This window comes from Zingiber officinale, chromosome 3B, assembly GCF_018446385.1.
Source record: "Zingiber officinale cultivar Zhangliang chromosome 3B, Zo_v1.1, whole genome shotgun sequence".
NCBI lineage: Eukaryota > Viridiplantae > Streptophyta > Magnoliopsida > Zingiberales > Zingiberaceae > Zingiber > Zingiber officinale.
In genome coordinates this window covers 4,882,126-4,903,392 of record NC_055991.1, presented here as the reverse complement: position 1 = coordinate 4,903,392, position 21,267 = coordinate 4,882,126, and the positions used below count along the sequence as shown (strand labels likewise).

Here is a 21,267-nt window from a genome sequence, read left to right as displayed (position 1 = left end):
TAACCAATTTGCATTAAAAGTAGTCACAATTTGCATTAAAATACCTAAATTTCCTCAATTCATACCCACCTCAATTTTAAGCTCATTCAGGACTACAATCAACAGATTCAACAATGACTTTGAAATTTGAAGCATCACATGAAGTTACAAAATATGGGTTTGCATAGAAGCCAAGTAAACAAGTACACATGACTATGATCAACTTTGATCAAAAGATTAAACACCAACAGAGAAATAATGTAGTAACCAAATGATTTTATCAACAGAGAAATTATAGTGCATGATATGATTATTGCTTGACTTTTTAAGATCATATAAATACAACCATGGCCACATGTGTCACACATGAATATTGCAGTAGCAATAACAACAAATCACTGTTGTTTAAGTCATTTCTCAATAATTCTAGTACCCCAATTAGTGTTTTGCCTAATACATCCTCTGTTTTTTCCCAAGTTGCAAGTGTTACACATTAGAACCCTATCAATCAACTCCTACATTCTCTATGGATGTACATCTTTGCATCACTAAGTTCTATATTTGGAAAAAGAATATAAACGAATATATACTAAAGAAATTAGAAGTCAAAAGACCATAAATATTTGTACTTCACTAGCCAATTGGAGATATATTATTCATGCCTCAAATGTAAAAGCACTAAAATATTACAATTGAAATGTCAACTCAGATACAGTTAATAAGATAGATCTAATAAAATGAACTTACAATAAAGGTGCCCGATACAGACAATTGTCACCTTTATTCCCATGTTTTCAAAATTAAATACCATAGGTAATTAAATTTTTGCAGTGAACGAAGAAATGAGAATGCTGGAAATTAGGAAAAGTGAAAGAAGAAAATGAGGTTTAATCAGAAGTTAATCAAGTCTATAAAAAATGTATTAAGTAGTTTCAGAAATTAGGAACAGTGAAAGAAGAAATGAGAATGCAGGAAAGAAACCAAAAGATCGTAATGGACAAAAGATCGAGCGATCGGATCGCATTACCAGTCTTGCTTAGGGTGCGTCGCGACGAAGGAGGAAGCGGCGAGAGAAGAGTTCTTCGCGCGGAAAAACCCTATCTTCCTCTTCGGCAGGTGCATCGCGACGAAGGAGGAAGCGGCGAGAGAAGAGTTCTTCGTGCGGAAAAACCCTAGCTCCCTCTTCGGCAGGTGCGTCGCGACGAAGGAGGAAGCGGCGAGAGAAGAGTTCTTCGTGCGGAAAAACCCTAGCTCCCTCTTTGGCAGGTGCGTCGCGACGAAGGAGGAAGCGGCGAGAGAAGAGTTCTTCGTGCGGAAAAACCCTAGCTCCCTCTTTGGCAGGTGCGTCGCAACGAAGGAGGAAGCGGCGAGAGAAGAGTTCTTCGTGCGGAAAAACCCTAGCTCCCTCTTCGGCAGGTGTGTCGCGACGAAGGAGGAAGCGACGATGAAGGAGGAAGCGACGTGAGACGGCGGGTGTGTCGCGACGAAGGAGGAGTCCGCTGCGGAAATTAGGGTTGAGAACTCATATAAAAAAATTAATAAAAACTGTTGCTGGAAAAAATAAGATTGCCGTGGACTTGCCACGAGGGCAGGTCCGCATCAATCCGCACGAGCAGGTCCGCAGTGGAATTACTATGTATATATATATATATATATATATATATATATATGTTCTCCACATTATGTTGACATTTATATACACTTAGATGGTGTTTCGTTGATGGATTAGAGAATGAGAGAATGAAATGATAATAAAAGATAGTGTTTGAATTATGGATTTGAGAATAATAATTTGAGAATGATTTATATATTTATAGTAATCATCCAAACTCATATAATTAGGTGAATTTTATTTATATTTCTATTCTCATTCCAGCTTATTTTCAAACTCATACTTATCATCATTTCAGTTATTTAATCGTAATTTATTTTAAAAAATAGTTTTTAAAAAAAATTAAATTAAATTTTATTTTAAAAATTAAAAAATATTTTATCCATTCAATAACATAAAGTCAATGTAATAATTGAGATAAAAAATATAATAATTTAGATAAAAATAAGAAATTATAAAAAATATATATATATTTAAAAAAAAAAAAATGGGTTTATTTGGATTGATCAGTCGGATTGGATTGTGTTTTGGTTTGACACCCCTGTGCCTCTCTCTGCCCGATTCCACTCTCTTCGGAAGAGACCCTCGCTTGTGGTCGGCAATGGAGCGAGAGCAGCGTTCTTCGCCTTGCCTTCGTTCCTCCCATCTTCCTTTTCTCGTCCTGATTAATTTCAGGGTTCCAATTATAGCATTCCCATGTAATCAGGTGATATCTCTTGCCGCAATCCGAGTTGTCTGCTTCCGACCTTTGAGGGATTCCCTCCACCCTCCTCCATCTTCTTCCTCCGCTCGTCTCCTTCGGATGTTGCGCTTCTATCTCCAGGCGGCTCTTTACAATATTTGCTTTTGATGCTTTTAGGAATGTCAGCGGGTAGATTTCCGTCAATGGGATTGGTTGCTCACTTGGTTCCTATTGGATTATGCGTTATTTCTTGGGCTTGGGTTGTCTCGATGAAAGCGGTTGAGTAGAAAAGAACCACGTTGCGATTAGAGAAATTTATGTGTTTCTTACCTAATAATTTGCAGCAGAGAGGCCATCGTTCCGTACTACTTGCCCTTGCTTCTTGAGAAAGAGTTTACAGTTGCGTGTATAAATCCTAGTTTTGGACATTGAGGTGGATTTAAGTCAATTATCTCGTGATTGCTGATGGATTCTGCGAGGAGTTGGTTACACAAATTCCAGCCTAGGGACAAGCCTACATCCAAGAAGAATGAACTTGGATCAGATGAGCAGGATGAAAATGAAGAAAACCTTTCGAAGGCTACAAGGCAAAAGGCAGCTGCTGCCAAACAGTACATAGAAAATCATTACAAAGAACAGATGAAAAACTTGCAAGAGCGCAAGGAAAGGTATAGCTTCCATGAACTTTCTCCCCAGTTACTTCTTCCTTTCTTCTTGTTTGAAGATCTTGGAATTGGATATTCGGATGACATATCTTTGTCCATTTGCTTGTGGCTAATTTTTGAGAAACCTAGCCAGGAGAGAAAAACTGCGCGATGACCTCAGTGAGGCCTAACATTGGATTATGTTAAAAATTTCAAGAACAAAGTCAAGATTTATTGACTACTATTCTATTTTATGCTTTTTGGAAACTCAACATATTGATTAGCAATATGCATGTGTTTTAACATTTTATTAAATTTCTTAATACTTTTAACATAAAGGATAAATTTTTTCTTGTATTGTTGCTAGGGCTGTAAATGAATTGAACGCTCGTGAACAAGTTTGGTGTTCGGCTTGGTATGAGCTTGTTTATGTTTGTTCAATATACATAAGATCAATTAAATGAACAAGCTTGAACAATTCGTTTAACTAAACGAATAAGCTTGAACACATATGTGTTCAGCTTGTTAACGTTTGTGAACATGTTAGTGGACATATTGATGAATAATGATTGTGAACAATATTCATCAATAAAACTCTTATCAACTTGCAAAATAAATAAAAAAAACTTTCAAAATGAATAAACAAATTCGTATTATCAAGCTCAATAGCTAATCATTTGAGAGTTTGAGAGATTTGCAGAAGTTTATAAAGATTTGAAAAAAAATGAAGAAAGAATTGAGTGGGGGATGAAATAGGGATCTAAGTGAGTGTTCATAGTCTGAAACAACCATTGAGCAACTGCTAACTACTTTTTTTTTTCTGTCATGAACAACATATACTACTCAATGCCACTTTGCACAGAGCAGTGCAGGCAGTACACATCTCATATTGGATGGAATGGGTAATTCACCAAGGGAGATTTGTGAGTTTGACTTTTGGGAGATTTGCAAACTTGATGGATAATTGAATGGGGATGGAACCAACTAAAATCAGTTGCTAGCCATTTCTGGTGGTTATGCTTTACATATATTCTAGTCTTATCATTTAGTGTGCAAATGGTGTATGGTACGGGCAGATCAATATCAAAGAAATTGGGTACTCTTTGTCTCAACGTTTGCTCTAACTGGTACATACTGCCGGGTATCGTACAAAATTAATCCCTGTTCTAAACCTTTTTACCACTTAATTTTCATATTAGTTAAGGCCCTATTTATTTGAGGTAATTTCATGATTTGGGGATATTATAGTGGAAAACATTTCAAGAATCAAAAATACAAATTTTCCTCTTACGTCATATATGTTTGGTTGTTTAGTTTGAATGAAGTCTAGTTGGCATGTGCTTTCCAGTGGGGTTGGGTTACACACCTCTCTATTATGTATTTCAACATGAATTGCTGACAAGCCTTCTCCATCTTTACCTTAAGACTTGTTGATGTTACCTCCAGGTCAACTTTAAAGTTGGTAATAACTAGTTACACTCATTGGTAATTATACCAATTATAGCTTATTGTGAGAAGCCATCCACTTAAGCAATTTTTATTTTAAATTATTCATTGAAAATACTAACCTAGAGCCAATTCATTTTTGTTGAAGGTAGCCTGCGGTGTGCATGAGAGTTGAGAATCCGGTATGGCATTTATATAAAATTGATTGAGTGACCGCTATATCAAAAGTTTAAGTGATAAGGGACCCAAATTATAGATTTGTGGTTTGAGAATGTTTACTTAGTAACATGTAATCAGTTAAATATTTATACGCTACTCCTTCGCAGACGCGTTAGTTTGGAGAAGAAACTAGCTGAAGCTGATGTTTCAGAAGAAGATCAGTACAATATTTTAAAGTATTTGGAGCAGAAGGAGACTTTATACATGCGCCTTCAAAGGCATAGAATGGGAGCTGATGATTTTGAATTACTTACAATAATAGGAAAAGGTGCTTTTGGGGAGGTATGCTTAGATTTAAAATTATCACTTGCATAGCTTTAAAATTATCACGTACAAAAGTTTACTCAATGCTCTTATGCTAAAAATAATTATTATTTTGTACAGTTAAAGATACAGGTTCCCTACGATATATCAAATTTGAATTTTTGTTTGTTTGTAGTGTGTTTAAAAAATGAACTCTCTTTATGGGTCTTTAAGTTAATTTTTTAACAGTATCAGGTTGGTTGCAATTCCTTATCAAGTAGCTATCCTCTCCAGCCATATAAAGCTAAATTTTACATGTTGCATGTGTAGATTCAAGGCGATTTATCACTTTTGAGAGAAATTTGCCATATGGTCCTTTTCATATTTTTGAATAAATTTAAAATTAAAGGCATCAATCATTTAGCTAAAAAAAAGACGGGCCACAAATAGAATGTTCTATTTGTTGAGATCGTTGTGCGTCTAGGAGGGGTGAATAGACACAACCTCTAAATTCAAATACTTGCTAGGAGTTCCACCTCCGGACTTCCTTTCTTGCTAGGACTTACTCTGAAGTTTCTCATATGCCAGTAGTCTCACTCCTCCAGGACTTTCATCTATTGTCTTTCATTTACCAAGACCTCAATTCACCTACCATGAGTTTGCTCTTCCAGAATTTCTCATCTGCCAAGACCTTTTGACTTCGACTGCCACGAGTTCATTCCGGGATTTCTTGTCTACCAACAACTCTTGAACTTCATAGCTGCTAAATGATTGCTTACTTTTATTACATAGGACATAACTAATATTTTAAATAATCCATTTTAATTGTGAAATTCTTTGATCATTGTTATTGAAAATTAATTATGCTCCACGATCTGATTAATGATAAAGTTTTTGTATTTTTTTTTGTTTGTTAATATAACATTGCACCCACTTAAGAAAATTTCTGGCCTTGATACCAATGGCAGCTCTAGGGAGGACGAGTAAGCAAGAGAGAGGTTATGGGAGAAGAGGGGAAGGGCTTTGGGTGAGATCAGGAGGAGGAGGAGGGAGAGTTACCAGGTTCAGAGCACTGGAGAAGGAAGAAATTGTGAGAAAACAAGGGATGGGGAGGGATTCTATTACCAAAAACCCAAATCCATAGTCCCAGGTTCAGAGAACTGAAGGAGTAAATTATGAGAAAATGAAGGATGGGGCGGGATTCTAATACCAAAACCCCCAATCCATAATGGATTGAGTCAACTGAACTCATTCGGTTTGCTCTAACTTCATCATTCACCTTGGATGTTATAAGAATTAAGTAATGTGGCTTCACAAATGAAATTGTAATTTCATTCTATCTTTTAATCATGTTATCTTCATTTTAGCATGTACTTCATGTGCAGGTTAGAGTCTGTCAGGAGAAAGTAACTGGTAATATATATGCAATGAAGAAGCTTAAGAAATCAGAGATGCTTCGCCGAGGCCAGGTTGAGCATGTTAAGGCTGAAAGGAACCTACTTGCTGAGGTTGATAGCAATTGTATAGTGAAGTTATATTGTTCCTTTCAAGATGATGAATACTTGTATCTCATCATGGAATACCTACCTGGTGGGGATGTAATGACATTGCTTATGCGGAAAGATACACTGACTGAAGATGAGGCTAGATTTTATATTGGTGAATTAGTTTTAGCGATTGAATCTATCCATAAACATAATTACATTCACAGGTTTGTGGAATAACTCAAAATATTCTTCGCAGACCTATTTTTTCACAACATCTAAAAGCTGTAATACTGTTTCTTATCAGGGATATCAAGCCTGATAATCTATTACTTGATAGATATGGACACCTAAAGCTGTCAGATTTTGGATTATGTAAACCGTTGCATTGCAGTAATTTTCCAGATTTGCAAGAAAAGGATACTGCTAGTGAAAGAGACTGCAGCGGATCTTCACAGAATGATGAGTGGCCATCAATACCGAAACGTACACAACAGGAACAGTTAGAGCACTGGCAAAGAAATAGGAGAAATTTGGTAATCTTCGTCGATTAGTTATTCTTCAGTATCTGTATTGTAATTGAAGTGATATTGGTCTGCTTGTCTATGGAGATCCATGAATACTTGTCTAAAACTTGATTTTGGTTACCGTGATGAAAGAATTTGATAATGCCTTTACTGACAGATCAAAGCTAATAATTTACAGGTATATACTCCATTCAAATCCATTAGAGCATGACTGCAAATTCACCTTAATCATATTTGTTATCGAAGTCAGATGGCATAATTATAAAGTCATTATGCTCCATGAGAATCATGTGAGAAACTTCATTTTATGCTATAGAAAAGAGAATCTTCCTGAATGCATGGCTAGATAGTTGAACTCCAGAGATTTAGTAACTATCTGCTTGTCATTTTAGTATTTTAACATTTACACTGAGGTGTAATCTTTTTCTAGTTTAGTTGCATTAAGGCACATGTACAGTCTCTCCTGTATTTATATTTATCATCATATCTAGCTCTAGATTGATGATATAATTTACCTTAAACTGATAACTATATTACAAGATGCTTCTTGGGCAGCATCTTGATGGACAATTTTTTTACCTAAAACATTATCAATAAAATGGAATCAAGAAGGTTGCTTAAAGCACCTTTTATATGCAGTGCAGTTCTAAATCTGCATTGTTCTTGATCTGCCCAGTTCATATGGAACTAAACCTAACATTAAAATAGCAAATAGCATTGTGACTCACACATTATTTCTAACATCCATGAATATACTAAAGATTTCTAACATCCATGAATACACTAAAGCATTGTGCCCAGTTTTTTTTTTAGAACTAAAGGATATAAGATAACTCAGAGTATTCAGGAGAACTTGTATTATGAGATTCATATCTTAGTGATTTTCAGTTGATATAATATGATGATTAAATGCAATTGACAGAACAATGAAATAATGATAGTGCTGAGTTTTTACACTTTATGGAAGCAAATGGACACTTCTGATTTGGATAAAACTTACATTTTGCATATTTGGATAATTACTAGTAAATGCTGCTAAGTTACAGATTTATTATGTTGAATAACTGGTTCAAACTTTCTCTTACTATATTGTTGGATACATCAGGCATATTCGACTGTTGGCACACCTGACTATATTGCTCCAGAGGTTCTACTTAAGAAGGGTTATGGGATGGAGTGTGATTGGTACTTAATAAACCTGTTACAAATTACAATAATTGCTACAATCCTTGTGCTCTAATTGTGTTTGTATTGTTGTAAAGGTGGTCACTAGGGGCCATCATGTATGAAATGCTTGTTGGCTATCCTCCATTTTACTCTGATGAACTTATGGCAACATGCAGGAAGGTAACTTGTTTCATATTTTAAATGACAACCATGATAGTATTCCAGTACTCCATGCCAACCATAGAAAAGTTTGATCCTGTTTTATATTTTATCTCAGTCTGCAAATTGACTAGTTGATTGCCTATGCTTTATTTCCATGCCATATTATTCTCAAACCTCAGTTCCATTTTGGCATGGAAGAATTGTGTTGATGAAGTTACAGATTGTTGATCCTTTGTCATGCTAATGTTTTCCTGGTTTAGGGATATATTCATCGGATTCTTTTTTTTTTTTTGAGGAACAAGTGGGGAAGATTAAGTGTTCCCTACAATAATATATCAAAGACATGTTAGTATCTAACTCAAAGTTTTTTACATGCCAAGTAATATGTTCAGATACAACTCAGAACTCAAAATACAAGGCAGAGTTAAACACAAAACATCAATGTGGGAAAGAAGATTATCAGGACATCCTTGTTGATGGAAGTGTATGCGGAAGATAATTTCTAATTTATACTTTCCTTCCATTACCATGATAGTTAAAAAAAAGTATTTGCATCACTCCTTGGTCACACTGCTGCATGCTTGAAACTTAGTTTGTGAAATTCAACACAACAGCCGAATGATCTAAGAATCCTTTGAATTGCTAAATTAACATTAAATCAAAGCTAAAGAATGAAGTCAACTAAAATTGTTATGTAGGGATGCCTTTTAGTTCCTTCCGAAGGGTCTTTGAAGTTCTTATTGCGAGGAAGTGTCCCCTGAGTGGGTGGATTTTGCCTCTTGTATCTTAATAATATCAACATTTGCATTAAGGTGTTTGAGAAGGCAAGTGAAAGTATGCTCTCCCAATTCACTATCCAGTAACATGAAAGAATCCGTTGCAAGCCCCATAGAGCATACCACCATCCAACCCATTAGATTCAATTCTGCCTAGTATAGAAAGTGCCAAACGAGAGAGATACACCTGCTAATAATCCAATTTGCTTTACTTTAAGTCCCACCAGACCCCATTTGTGTTTCTTCAGCAGATTAACAGCATAATTCTTTTTATTTCCTCCCTGTAGTCCTCTCACATTCCAGGATATTAAGTGTTGTATGATGGATAAAGTGTCAAGACAGTTATACTTGTTTTTCACTTGTTTTCTAAAGTTGGAAGTTTATATTTTTCCATAAGAATTTAGAACCTGCAAAAATTAATTTGATAAAAGCTTTCACCCACAACTCTTCACTAGTTATTCATAATATTTCACATTTCTCCTTTTTGATATTCACACAGATAGTCAATTGGCGAACACACTTAAAGTTTCCTGACGAAGCAAAACTATCTTTAGAAGCAAAAAATTTGATAAGTAAACTATTGTGCAATGTTGAAGAACGGCTTGGCACAAATGGTGCTAGTGAAATAAAGGTTCAGTCATATCTCTATCTCCCAACAAATGTAAGAGACTCCGTACCAAGAATGATGAATTCATTATGTATTTATATCTACATCAGGCTCACTGTTGGTTCACTGGTGTTGACTGGGACAAACTTTATCAAATGGATGCAGCATTTATACCAGAGGTCAAGGATGAGTTGGACACCCAAAACTTTGAGAAGTTTGAAGAGGTTGAAATATTTGACATGGTTTTACTTTTTTTTATTATTATTATTTATATATAGTTATATTGCTAATCTTTCTTTACAACAATGCCTTGCAGTGTGATGTCCATGTTCACACTTCATCTAAGTCAGGCCCTTGGAGAAAAGTAAGTTTAGTTCCATATATCTACTTTCACAGCTTTGTTCCCGATTTAAGTCTTTCTATAATGCTTTCATTGTAATTTGTGATCAAAGGTTCATGGAGTCTTTATTACCTGTTTATTTATATATAGTCAATTCACATAACTTGTGTCTGCATCTCTTTAAGTTTATGTAATTTGTGTGTTTCTGAATGTGTGTTTATGTGCATCTTCTGTGCTGCTTAGATATGATGTGTCAGGAACTTCTATGCTCAAACACTTACGGTTTTAGGCAAGTTGCAGTTTCTAGTTTATGTTTTAACATATTCTAGGTTCTTTAGAAGTATGCAAAAGGGGCCTAGGTGGTTTTAAGAGAAGAAAAAAGGAAAAACATTCTGGAGGAACGAGGCTTTGCTATCAATCTCAGTAGATGGGTTTCACTGTCAGGGAATCCTCTATTCTTCTTTTCTTGCTGAAGTTGGTGGTTTGCACATGGAGAAGATGTTCACATCCCAGAGGAGGAAGCTTAGATCTAGAAGTGAATGCAAAGGAAGAGGCAATGCCACATTCCATTGGGAGTGAGATGGAGACAGATGGAGAGATGTGGAAGACACTAGTCAAACAATTTTTTGATGGATAAGACTTTGATCTGTGACATGGATAGGTGAATTCAATAGACATAGGTTGTCAAAGTGAAAAGCTGAAGAGTTAAAAACAAATCAATGTTATACACCAAATGAAGCAGCCATAAAGCCTTGAATGTTATAGCAAGAGGAATGTGTGAATGAAACTTAAGGCAAAAAATTTGGATGAACGTGAAGCATTCTAATACAAAGTCTGCAATTGTTCATATCACAAATGATTAAGTATCAATCTAATATAGTTTGTATTTTTTTTTACAATTCCATGGTCATGGGAAAATTATAATGGAAGAATATTTAACTGTTACATATTTTGTGACTTTATCCTAAATTGTTAGCCATGATGGGCAAAGAGTGTAACTATAGATATATGCCAGCTTCAGAATTGCACTAGCATATGAATGTAAATGTTGCTCTACATTATACAAACTTTAGCTTGTTCTTATTGTAGCTTGAAGTCTAAGTAACAGCATAATGCCCCTTTAATTGACCAGTTCAATGTCAAATTGTGAGCAACAACAATTTATAGCATGATCAAAATATGAAAATCTTATGCAGTGGATTAAAACAATGATTTTTATTACAATACTCTGATGTATATTTCTTTTTTATAATATTAGTATTCTGTTAATGATTTCGTCTTTGAACCTCTGCAGATGCTCTCGTCCAAGGATCTGAATTTCATGGGATACACATATAAGAACTTTGAAATAGTTCATGATCATGAAGTGCCTGGAATAGGTATTGTTTTATTTCTATCTTTACTTAATATTTTTTTACAACAGATTAAAGACAGTAGATTTATCTATGGTTGTCCATGGGAAATTGCAGACAATAGAGATTTACTATAACTGTACCATGTAATTCAAATGTCAGAAAATGTAGTGACACAGTCTTACATAAGTTCAATTGATTGGTGTACCCAACACACATAGTTGGGACTCATGGTTTATTCATTCACCATTGGATCAATTTAGTTTTTTGAATGAGTCACCTTCTTTTTACATGAAATCACCTTACAAAATCCTGTGAATGTTTGAGCACAATGTTCCAAGTGTAGACTGGAGTTGCATTTTTTGAATAGCTTTAGAAGTCTAGACATAAGAATAAGATAGAAAGATTAAACAGCTGTTTTCGATGTTATATTCTGTTCTTATTGTAGCTACCCAGGCGCTCCTCATAGCCCGTCCCAAATTATGTGAAGTGAGGTAAATCACCAAAAGAGGTATTTTGTTCTTATAGACATAGTGTCAGTCTTATCTTCGTTAAATGCCTTGGTTCGAGTAGTACTTGGCTACCCAGGCACTTGCAATTGTTGTATCTGTCTCCATCTGAAGTTGTAACTCGAGATGAGAATTTGGAGGTGGAGGATGTTGTTAGTGGATGTGGACCTAATTCATATCCACCATTTGTTCACTATAGTTGCTCCTATTATCATTTGGATCATTTGTGGTGTAAATTTGGAAGACCACCTTCTACAAAAGTCAATAATCAAGCTAGCGCCACTTAATCATCTCTTGGCTCTATATCAACATCCACAACACCTATCAGTTCTACTAAATATGAACAAATTCAGACATTACTTTGATTGTACTATCAAACCTACATCTGGCACAGTGCTTCCATAATTCTTTAAAAAATATTAGGGAGGCCCTTATGAGATACAATGGACCCTAGTGAAATTTCAAAAGAAATGCTTTTTCATAAAAGCAAAAAAGGTTTCTTTCATGTTGCCTCCTCACTTATAGGGATAGCAACAATTTTTTTGAGTACCCATGAATATATTAATGCAGTTCACTTGATCCATAACATGAGTGGAGCAGTAGGTGTTTTTTATTTCATAGTTTGGTATTGTTTGGCAGACAAGTTGTCAAAATAGGCAACAAACATTATTATAGATCTTGATTTCAGGAGTGAGCCACTTTGGAATACTGAAGTTCTGTATTGCAACACTACTTCAATATGCTCTTCCCTACTCTGGTAGAATTTTTATAGTATTTGTATTCCACTTTCTGATTTTCTATTCCACACATTGTTGCAATACAATATTTGTTTTCCATTTCTGGTTTTCTATTCGCCACATTGTTGTTTTCATTTATTAATTATGATATTTATGAAACTATTTATATCCTATTTACTTCTTTCAGATATATTCCTTTTTGTAATATATAGAGTAGCTCCTTTGAATTCTCTGAAGAGACAGTATTGCATTGACTGATCAGTTTGTGTCTTTTTCAGCTGAGTTAAAGAAGAAGAGCAAATCTAAGAAGCCAAGTATCAAGTCACTTTTTGGTATTTCTCTTCTTTCTAGAAATGCATTTTTTAAAAAGAAATGTTACTTATATTCTCAGAAAGAATTGGCTGACGATGACCCTGTGCATAATATTTTCTTGGGATTGTATGACCTAAAGACAGTAGATATTTCAAGTGTAACTAGTATTGCGATAAAATTAAACCCAAAAAAATCATAGGCACTGTTTATTCATTGGCATTGTTCAACCATCTCAACAAACATGCATCTCAACCTTCAATTGCAAAAATTTTAGTACATTTTTTTTTTCACAATATTTTTTTTCACAATAATTTGTCATGCTGACTGTTACATAAAACATTGGGTGATTCAAAGGATTAAATGCTAGTAATAGGCATAGCCAATTTTCAAATCTTTCACAGTCTATCATACATTGGTGCAATAATTGAGCCTTAGATCTTTTATAAACTAAACATGCGGTAATAGCTAGTGTTAGTGCCCTTGATTTCTCTTCCAAAAGTTTGTGTCCTCGAAATATATACACGTTTCTGCTATTGTAAACCAATGTGATATATAGTTCTTCTTTTAAACCCTAGGCAAAGTGATCGTAGTTCAGAAAAAATAAATATTAGCAATCTTACATTTTCTGTGCAATGTGTTTTCAGAATCCTCAGAAGCAGAAGGTCAATCTGAAGAACCTGTTTAATGAAACTACCATAATGTTTCTATGGAGTCGTTTCAAGCCAAGGTTCGTTTTCACCATACCATTTTAATCTAATGTCAGTAGTTTGAGAATTGTATCATTTTGACAATCACATTGGCATGCAAATAGGTTTGTCAAAATCGAGCACTTGACACTGTTTGCAAGCAGAGTGAGGCAAGAGCCTATGCAAATTCTTTAATTACCAAATATAGTGGCAGTGCAAATTATGCTACTTCAAGCAGTAGCGGATCTGTTCTAGTTGTATTTTCTTGTAAAAATTCTTGTTGTAATTTTCCAATCAATTGAATGGTTCGTTTTGTTTTGTTTTTCTTTTATTGGTGACTATTTAATACGTATTCTAAAACAATTATGGACTCTTGAGACATTAATTTATACTTTTTTTAATCATTGTATAGTGGAAATTTCATATGGATCATTCTAAATACCTGATTTTGTATAATAACGACAATGAGTGGTGATAATTTTATATCATATAGTTTATGATTCTTGAAGTTGAAAAACTCAAGTAAACCGCGGAAGTCACTTAAAAAAATTTCAAGATTTTTTATTTGACACTCCAGAACAATCAGCAATTTTGTATCGTTACCCTGTAAAAATAATGAATTCTTGTTTGTAATTAGTAGGAAAATAAAAATGTTCTCCTTTAAATTTTAGCCTTTTATTATAATTTTAAGTAATCTGAAAGAGCAGATTTTGTATTTTTTTAGGTTTTTTTTGTGTTTTTTCTGAATGTCAGCTGAGCACTCTTTCATTTTATTTTTATCTTTTGTCATACGTTTTAATTCTTGAATTGGTTTGTCAATTGTTCTATGTAGTGCAGCAATTATAAAATTATAATTGTTAATGACACAGTTGTTCTCAAATACGGTTTAATATTATTATTATTATTGTCACACATTAAATCTTAAATCAGTTGGCTAGTTGTTAAGAAAAATTTATGTTTTATCAACGCTACTATAATAATTATAGTTTTATAATTATTATAATGTAAATATTATTGAATAAGATAAACTCATTAGATATGTAATCTGAGTCAAACGAATCGTCGGAATGAGGTGGATGGAATATTGACCGAATTGCGATGTTTGGAGGGGAGTATGTTGAGATGACTTCTATGTTGACTAAGTCGTCAGAAGCCCTCTGATCAACGCTACCTGCAGCCAACGACCGGGTCATTTCGATCTCTGGTACCCCGATACTTGAGGCAGATCTAACGAACATATAAGTAACAGATAAGACATAAAATAATGAAATGTGTATATGATAAGAATAGAGAACGTACCTTGGCCCGGGGGACGTCCTCGGGTGGATCGATGAGCTCGTCGGGACGCTGCTCGAGTTGTCGTGACCTAGAATAGTAGATGACTCCGAGTAGGATGAAGAGCTGGATCTAACGGTGCCTAGTCGAGCACGACCTGGATCCGGTTGGAAGACAACACGCAGGTCAGGATCTAATAGCGACACGCAGACCGGGATATGACATCGACACGTAGGCTGGGATATAACAACAACACGAAGGCTAGATACAAAACACACATTCCGGAATATAGCCGCGGCTCGCAAGCTAGAACACAATAGCGATGCGAAGGCTAGAACACAGCGAATGCGGAACATGCTCTGATTTGCCCCGATGGAAAGGGAGAATCGTGGCCAACGAAGCTGGCGATCCAGAGGGCAGCGGCGCGGAGCTGATGACCACGGGAGGCGATGGGGCAGTTGCGGAGACTAGCGAGTGATGAGGGAGGTGGCCAGCGCCCACTAGTAGCGGTTCGTGGTGCTTGCTAGAAGTGGCGAGAGAGGCAAAGGTCGCCGGAGGTGGCAAAAACCGAGGCTGCAATGGCCAACGATGGACGAGAAAGGTGTAGGAGGAGAGGCGACGACGAGGCCTCCGACGAAGGCAACAGCTAGCTGGTGTATGAGATGGTGCATGCCTTGCGACGTGAGAAAGGAGGTGTGGACTGTCGACGTGTCAATGAGGAGGTGAGGCGTCGAGAGCTCAACAGAAAGGAGAGCTAGGGGCATGTCTCACCAACGGTTGTGGCTGGTCGCTGTGATGAGGAAGAAAAGGGGGTGATGTCGGAGAGCAGCACTGTGGATGTTGGCATCGAGCTACTTGGGCACGAGGGTTGCGTAAGATGGAGGCAGCGACCGTAAAACGGAGAAAACGAAGAAGGAGAAGACCCCTCGTGGTGACGGCGTGCTCCCGTGTGGCGACACCGACATGTGCCTGTGCGGCGGCGGCGGCGCATGAGGTCGAGAGGGAGAGGAAGTTGGCGTGCTCACGTGAGGCTCGTCCGTGAGATCGAGGAGCTACCAACGTTGGATGTAGCCGACGTTGAAGGCTGCGAAGGTGGCGTCTCCCCCCTTCTCTCTGGTCGCGGCAATGGAGAAAACCCAAATCAACCTCTTTCTCATGTGAGGCAGCGGCGGCGAGCACAGAGGAAGAAGAAGAGGATGTCGTGGCCGGCGACATCCGTCGCGGTGTTGAGGTACATTCACAGGGGCGGATCCAGGATTTTAGATCTGGTGAGGTCGTATATTAAATGATCGAATATTAAATAATGAAAATAATTATTAAACATATTATATTATAATGATCTCTTAAAATTTTCACTAAAATTAAAATTCAATCCAACAAGAATTCGAACTTGAGAAGCATATTTGAAGAAAACATAATCTTACCATTAGACCAAACATACACAACTAAATCTTATGGGGCCAAATAATATATATATTAATAAAATAAAAAATCTATATAAAAAAAATATTATTTAAAAATGCCCGGGCCCTAACGTAAATCCGCCCCCTGCGTTCACTGGTGTGGGCGTCCGTGCGAGGACGGGCGATGGTGTCGGCGCAAGTGGTCTCCACCTCCCAAACGAAGCCCCCTCTTTCACGAGTGAATAGAACCTTAAAAAAGGGGATCCCCTTAAATGACCAAAACACTCCTCCCTTTTTCTCTAATTCCTTCTAAGCCTTCTCAGGCATATCCGTATCAACTGTATTGTAGTAAGTATGAAACTGTAGTTGCTATAACTACGACAGAAGCTATGAAATCGTAGTTGCTATAATATTATTGTAGCTACTATAACATTATAATAACTACTCCAATGCGAATTTATTTTATTTATATAATTAACAGATCTGTATATAATTTATTGAACAAGATAAATCTGTATTCTAGTAGCTATAAAATTATAGTTACTATAATTATAGTAACATTTATAAAATCGTAACTATTATAATATCATAACTGTTATGATTTTATAATCATTATAATATGAATTTATTTTGTTCACCGACCTATATATCTAATTATCATAGACTAATAAGTGGGATATATTTTTGATAAAAGAATAAAAGAAGTGCGTCACTTGATGATTAAAAATAAACTGTCCTTTGATTTTTGTTTTGTTTTTTTTTTAAAGTTAATTTTAGAAAAAGAAAGAGCAGGTTTTGCATTTTTCTTTTACAAAGCGGAAGCTATGGAAATTGGAATAAAAACCAATCTTCCAACTTCTGCACCACTCTATATATAAACGCATCTCGATATCATTATTTGCTCATTCGCTGCTCTATTCAATGCTATTTTTATTATTATTTATCATTGGATTTCCTTTTTTTAAGGAGGCCATCATAATTTTAAATAACGCTTCTATATTCTGAATTATAAAAAGAATCACTGTCATGCTCGTCCGTCGCGATCCAAGGAAGAATCGACGCGCCAGCCAAAGTCGCATAGGGTTTCATCCAACCGTTAATTTGCCTCAGTGTCAATTTGAATATGTCAGATTTGGATGGGATCATATATATTTTTTTTAAATTTTAATTTAAATTTAAATTTAATCTGAAATTCTTAAATCCGAATCTTGCAGTAATCTAATTCAAAACAACTTCTTGTTAGTTTCTCTTATAATTTTTTATTTTTATCGGAATATTTTATAATTATCATATTAATATTGATATTAATATATATAAAAATATATTAATTTTAAAAATAAAATTTAATTTAATCTTAAAAAATCTATTAAATCCTAAATTCGATAACATCCATATCTGATCTAAAAATTTTCTATATGAAAATCTTCGATCCGAATTTAATTTTTTTTTGGGATCGACTGCCAAATTCTTTTTTTTTTTTACACCCCTATCAGACCTAGGAATTATGGTTTCTTCGTATCACACACGGCCATAAGTAAACCTCTCGCTTAATCGCATTCGCAGAGTGCGGCGACCGCCGAGTCTACTTTCCAAGTCGACCACCCAACAAGATCTCGCTCTCTTCGCCTTGGGAACGGGAAGGTAGACCGAGACGATCCTGGCTTTACTTCTGCGCTTCGATCGCCTGCCATTCTCCGTGGCACCCTTCGCCGTTTGATTCGTGGATCTGCGTTCCTTGCCTTTAATCTCGAGCGCTACCCCTCCAAGGGTTCGGGGATGGAGCGCCGCCTGCGATCGAGTGTTTTGATAACGTTGATGTTCTCTCTGCTATTGCACTGCCTCGGTGGAAATCTGGTTGTCGCTGAGAACCGCCGACCGAAGAACGTCCAGGTCTCGCTCCGAGCGAAGTGGAGCGGGACTCCATTATTGTTGGAAGCGGGGTGAGCTATTGAAATTATGTTCTTATTTTCCTTGCGTCTTCCCTCCAAAATCGACCTCTTATGAATTTGGAAAATTTGTTGAAAACGGTTGCGATCCGCTTCGCCATGTATTCCTCTTGAATGAGTTTGTAATTTTATTGGTATACCGAAGCACGGTGATTGTTAACCTTTTGAGAATTTTCAATAGTGTAACGGGAACAGCGCATTGTTAGCAGTCCAATTCGTGATCTGTTGCTAGGATTGATCAATTAGCAAACTTGTTGCAGTAGGTATGCGTGAGCAGCTCTTAGTACTCTGCATAGTTCATCAAGGTAATGAAATTTGAGCATCAGAAGCTACTTAGGCATCAAAACAAGGCAATACAGAAATGATGTCAGGGCATGTTGATTTAATTAATCATAGATGAAGGAAAAACTTCTACGATCTTCTGTTTGTCTTTGCATTTTGTCTTCTGCAAAATCATACTATGGAGTTGTTTCTCATAACTAAATATATTTTCATCAGGGAGTTGCTCTCTAAGCAAAGCAAGGACCTTTTTTGGGAATTCACTGATCTTTGGTTAGAGCCAGATAAAGGTTCAGATTGTTTGACAGCTAGATGCTGCATACAAAAAATTGTTGATGATAGTCGTACACTTCTGAGTGAAGCTTTGGGATCAATTTTTGAATTCTCTTTCACTCTTCGATCTGCATCTCCTAGAATAGTGCTTTACCGGCAGTTAGCAGAGGATTCCTTCTCATCTTATCCTATAGATGATGAAATTAACTCAGCTTCTATAACTGGAGAAAAACAAATTCCTGATGCAAACTATTTTTTGAGCACTCCAATCACAAGAAACCATGGAGGACATTGTTGCTGGGTGGACACTGGGAATGCATTACTGTTTAACACCAGTGAACTTCTTGTTTGGTTCAAAAACTCATCAAATGGGTAAGATGCATCTGTAGGGATTAGTTTTGTTTTTTATTCTTCAACTTTTCTACATATACTCCATCACTTTTTGTCAGTTTACTCTCTGGTTAAATGTTTGCAGACTCAAGGAGTACATGGAGCAGATTGAAATTTTTGAATTTGATCATGTCTATCCGGGTTCAAACAGTGCCAGTCCAGTTGCCATTTTATATGGAGCTATTGGAACAGAATGCTTCAGAGAATTTCATGTTTTGCTGGCAGAAGCATCAAGACAGGTCTAAATAATTTTTTATGCACTTTTATTTTTAAAATAATAACATATTAATAGGTAAGAAGTCTTAGGCTTGGCAGATATGTTTACAAGTATCATCCTTCTAGATGACATTACAAAAATTGTTATTCATTTGGCCTATCCAATCTAGTCCGTGCTTGGCAGCACTATAAAACTATATTCTTATAAATTAATGAGTCCAAATATTGATTGATATGAAAATCTCTCCTGTACTAGCCATGTCAATGGATGTCATACCGTGTCAATTCTTGACAGACATGTTAGTTAGTTTGAAATCTAGTGTTGTGCTGTCCATCAAGGTATATAATATACTGTTCTTGTAGATTAATAAACCCAAATGCTTTGATGCATGCCAAAGGGTGTTGAATGTGAGTACAACGTGGCGCTGTAACCATTCAATTCCTATCAGTACTGAAATTTCGGCATGGTGCTTCCCATATCAATATGCTACAAATAGTTCAATATTGGATGAGATCTATGCAGCTGGCTACAAACAGTTGGGATAACATGGTTTGTTGTTGATGCTGGTTAACAATATGCTTAATCCAACATAGGCTTGCTGTTTCAGCTAGGTCATAGTTATTCATTTTCTTTTTCATCTTATCAAGCATTTCATGGTGCACACAGCTCCTTTTTTTGTGGTTGTTGAAATAATTGCACAAATGTTTTCCTTCTTTCTTTTTTATGGTAACATCTTTGTTATTCTTCTCAGCAGCATGTGATATTCATGGTATTCTATTTTCTATCATGGTCATTTATCTCTTTTATTTATCTAGTTATATATTCTTGTTCCCTTTTTTTCTTAGGGAAAAGTTAAGTACGTTGTTAGACCTGTGCTGCTTCCTGGATGCCAAACAGCCAGTAGCTATTGCGGTGCTGTTGGTTCTTCTGATGCAGTAAATTTGGCTGGTTATGGAGTTGAACTTGCTTTGAAGAACATGGAGTACAAAGCAATGGATGACAGTACTGTAAGAAAAGGTTATAGATGGTGCTTCCTGTGGAAAATTTATATACTTATGTTTATTTTACATCTCACCAACTTGTGAGAACTCTTCTTCCATTCAGTAGCTACTTCACTTTTAGGTTCCTTTTATTTGGAAAGAAAACAAGGACAACTTAAAATGGATTAAAATGGAAGAATTGCTTCTTTCCCTTGTCTGCTTGAGATAAAATGGGAGGAAAGAAAAGAAATATTTGTACAATTTTTCTCTCTTTTTTATCATCCCAGAACTCACCAAAAAGGAATGGTTGATAGTATACTTGATTGGTTGATTTTTCCCCAACTGATTAAGTGACCTATTGAAGTCACATTCCCCATCTAAACTCCAAACCAGTTGATAAAAGGTTATTTGGCCTCTTTTTCTTCCCAATCCTTATTAGCCAGAGTGGAAATTAGAATATTTTTTTAATTATTTTTTGAAAAATATTTCCCCTGATTATACTATATCTTCTTCAATCTCTTCTCTTCTTTCTTTTATCCTTCCTAGTAATCAGGCCTTGGGAGATGAAAGTTGTCATTGGTTTTCCTAACATAAGGTGGTAATATTGTTCAATACTTAGTTTTGGTATCCTGAAGTATGGGTACTATGGAGGTGTTGATGCTGCTTCAGTCATATTGCTATATGCTGAAAAATCAATTCAAATTTCAGCCATTGTTTTTGTGTGGTGCGCTTGTTATACAATGAGATCTGAATCTACGCTTTAAAGAGCTGGTTTAATGATCAGCTTTGCCGTTTTACTATGGTTTGCCAGCTTATTGGATAAGATTGTGGATAATCTTGCAAAACTACCAAAGTTGTTGTGTAGTTGACATTTGCTAGATAGTATATCTATGCTCAGATACACTCAACAGATAGAACACAACCTACAACTATAGCTAACAAAAGGAATAGATGTTATTGACCAGTTTCATGGGAATACTACATAAAGGGAAGACCAATTATGTATGTTTCCCATTCAGC

The 21,267-nt window shown here is 36.0% G+C and overlaps 2 protein-coding genes across 3 annotated transcripts in view; both read left to right on the top strand.

The window, feature by feature from the left end:
* The first annotated feature begins 2,119 nt into the window (after positions 1–2,119).
* Positions 2,120–13,888, top strand: LOC122055622 (serine/threonine-protein kinase tricornered-like). Of its 2 annotated transcripts, XM_042617144.1 has the most exons (13): positions 2,120–2,941; positions 4,690–4,864; positions 6,211–6,536; positions 6,617–6,845; positions 7,942–8,021; positions 8,099–8,183; positions 9,441–9,572; positions 9,659–9,772; positions 9,865–9,912; positions 11,183–11,267; positions 12,765–12,818; positions 13,443–13,525; positions 13,610–13,888. In XM_042617144.1, the coding sequence occupies exons 1-12, from the start codon at positions 2,739–2,741 to the stop codon at positions 13,481–13,483; spliced, it is 1,572 nt and encodes a 523-aa protein (XP_042473078.1). In that variant the 5' UTR covers positions 2,120–2,738; the 3' UTR covers positions 13,484–13,525; positions 13,610–13,888. The 2 variants fall into 2 exon arrangements, 1 of the variants encoding a protein (XP_042473078.1); XR_006132905.1 differs by lacking the exon at positions 13,610–13,888 and having other exon boundaries at positions 9,441–9,602; positions 9,714–9,772.
* Positions 13,889–17,671: 3,783 nt separating this feature from the next.
* The window catches only part of LOC122055621 (UDP-glucose:glycoprotein glucosyltransferase-like), a 34,907-nt gene continuing 31,311 nt past the window's right edge, over positions 17,672–21,267 (top strand). Inside the window, exons 1-4 of the mRNA XM_042617143.1 lie at positions 17,672–18,102; positions 18,607–19,032; positions 19,136–19,289; positions 20,113–20,284. Of these exons, the coding sequence (XP_042473077.1) occupies positions 17,939–18,102; positions 18,607–19,032; positions 19,136–19,289; positions 20,113–20,284 (916 nt within the window). The 5' untranslated portion in view covers positions 17,672–17,938. The remainder of the gene's footprint in view (positions 18,103–18,606; positions 19,033–19,135; positions 19,290–20,112; positions 20,285–21,267) is intronic.